The sequence below is a fragment of the Carlito syrichta genome, unplaced genomic scaffold (genome assembly GCF_000164805.1).
Source record: "Carlito syrichta isolate Samal-C Ts95f unplaced genomic scaffold, Tarsius_syrichta-2.0.1 Scaffold314087, whole genome shotgun sequence".
Classification (NCBI taxonomy): Eukaryota; Metazoa; Chordata; class Mammalia; order Primates; family Tarsiidae; genus Carlito; species Carlito syrichta.
Window position 1 is genome coordinate 26,860 of NW_007258183.1, and position 1,556 is coordinate 28,415.

The 1,556-nt window shown below is 57.5% G+C and overlaps 1 protein-coding gene across 1 annotated transcript in view; it reads right to left on the minus strand.

The window, feature by feature from the left end:
- FAM129B (family with sequence similarity 129 member B) overlaps positions 1-838 on the minus strand; it is a gene marked incomplete at both ends in the record, with an annotated part of 27,640 nt that extends 26,802 nt beyond the window's left edge. The window contains one exon of the mRNA XM_021719035.1: positions 698-838. Coding sequence (XP_021574710.1) covers positions 698-838 — 141 coding nt within the window. The remainder of the gene's footprint in view (positions 1-697) is intronic.
- Positions 839-1,556: the final 718 nt, after the last annotated feature.

Genomic DNA, 1,556 nt, shown 5'->3' on the forward strand with positions numbered 1-1,556 from the left:
GGTCGAGGCTGCGGTGGCCGGGAGTGGCCACTGCACTCCAGTTTGGGCAACAGAGCGAGACTCCAACTCAAAAAAAAAAAAACTGGTTTTTTTGGCCAGACTCAGCCTGCTGAGGCGAGTGAATTGCCTGAGCCCACACATTCGAGACCAGCCCGGGGAACTTGGCGAGACCCTGTCTCTACAATAAATCTAAAACTAGCCAGGCGTGGTAGCATGTGCCGCAGTTCTGGCTACTTGGAAGGCTGAGGCGGAAGGATCACCTGAGCCCAGCAGGCTGAGGCTGCGGGGGCCATGAGTGTGCCACTGCCCTCCAGCTTGGGCGACGGAGTGAGACTCCAACTCAAAAAAAGCTGTTTTTTTCCTTCTGTGTGTCCAGTTATTTCTGCTGAGTGGCTTGGAGGGGGAGGTCTGGAAGGCGGCGTGCCAGGCAGGGAAGGGCAGGACCCCTGGCTGTGGGCGGGGCGGGCAAAGTGACTTTCCTTCTCCGCTGCCTTCCTTTTATAGCACTTGGATTATTTTACAACCGCGATGCCTTTCACAGTAAAAAAGCAAGCATTCTCAAAGTAATTCCTCCACCCAGCTAACAGGCGTTTTGCTTTCCCCAGCCATCTGCTTCTCTCTTCTGCGAAGCATTTTGGAACACAGAAGGTGAGTGTTTCAGCCTCTAGGGCAGGCCCAGCCCACTCGGGCTCAGTGTCGTGCTGCCTGGGCGACTCCATGTCCAGGTGGAGAAACTGAGTTCTAGAAGGACCCACAACGAGGAAGCGGCTCCCTGGATCTAGCCAGGCTCCGCGTCGGACTCCGGGGGGCGCCCCCTCGGGTCTCTGCCTCCTTCCCTCTGCAGGCCGAGAGGGCTAGACTCGGTGACGGACAGGCCCTGCTACCTCGGACAGTCCTGGATTCCAGCTTCCAGAGACCTGGTCCCTTCTCAAAGGAGAAAGGCCTGGCAGACCCGCCCCTCCTGCGGCCGGCCTCTCCAGGTCCTGAGGACACCTGGCAGAATGGCATTTCATCCTCGCGCCTTACTACTAGTAAGGCAAAGCCCGTGCCATCTCCACTTGGCAGAGGAGGAAACAGGCCCAGAGAGGTTGAGTCACCAGCACAAGGTCACACTGCCAGTCGGCAGCGAAGCTGGGATGCAATGGCCTCCCACGGCCCGCAGCTCATACCCAGGGGCGCGGGTCCCTGGCTCTCCTGGCGTCTGCCCACATTCCCACTCCTGCCTCAGTGATGGGGGGCCGTGCCCTCTGGGGGCAGCTCGGCCTCCAGCCCTGCTCACAGACCGCGTTCCTGCCCGTGCACCCCTTCCTGGAATGAGCTCATGTCTGTCCAGATTCCAGTTGGGGGGGAGGAAGGGGAGAACAAATGAGGAATTTGCTTTGAATGCTTATTTTTTAAAAAACCATAAACAACCAGAACCTTCTGAGACCATGGGAATTGTTTTGAAAATACGAGACGGTGGGGGAGAGACAGGGTCAGAAGTTGGAGTCATGAAACGGGGCCAGCAGCGAAAAAAAGATGGAAACTGACAACAGTGCCGATAACCACCGCGATCA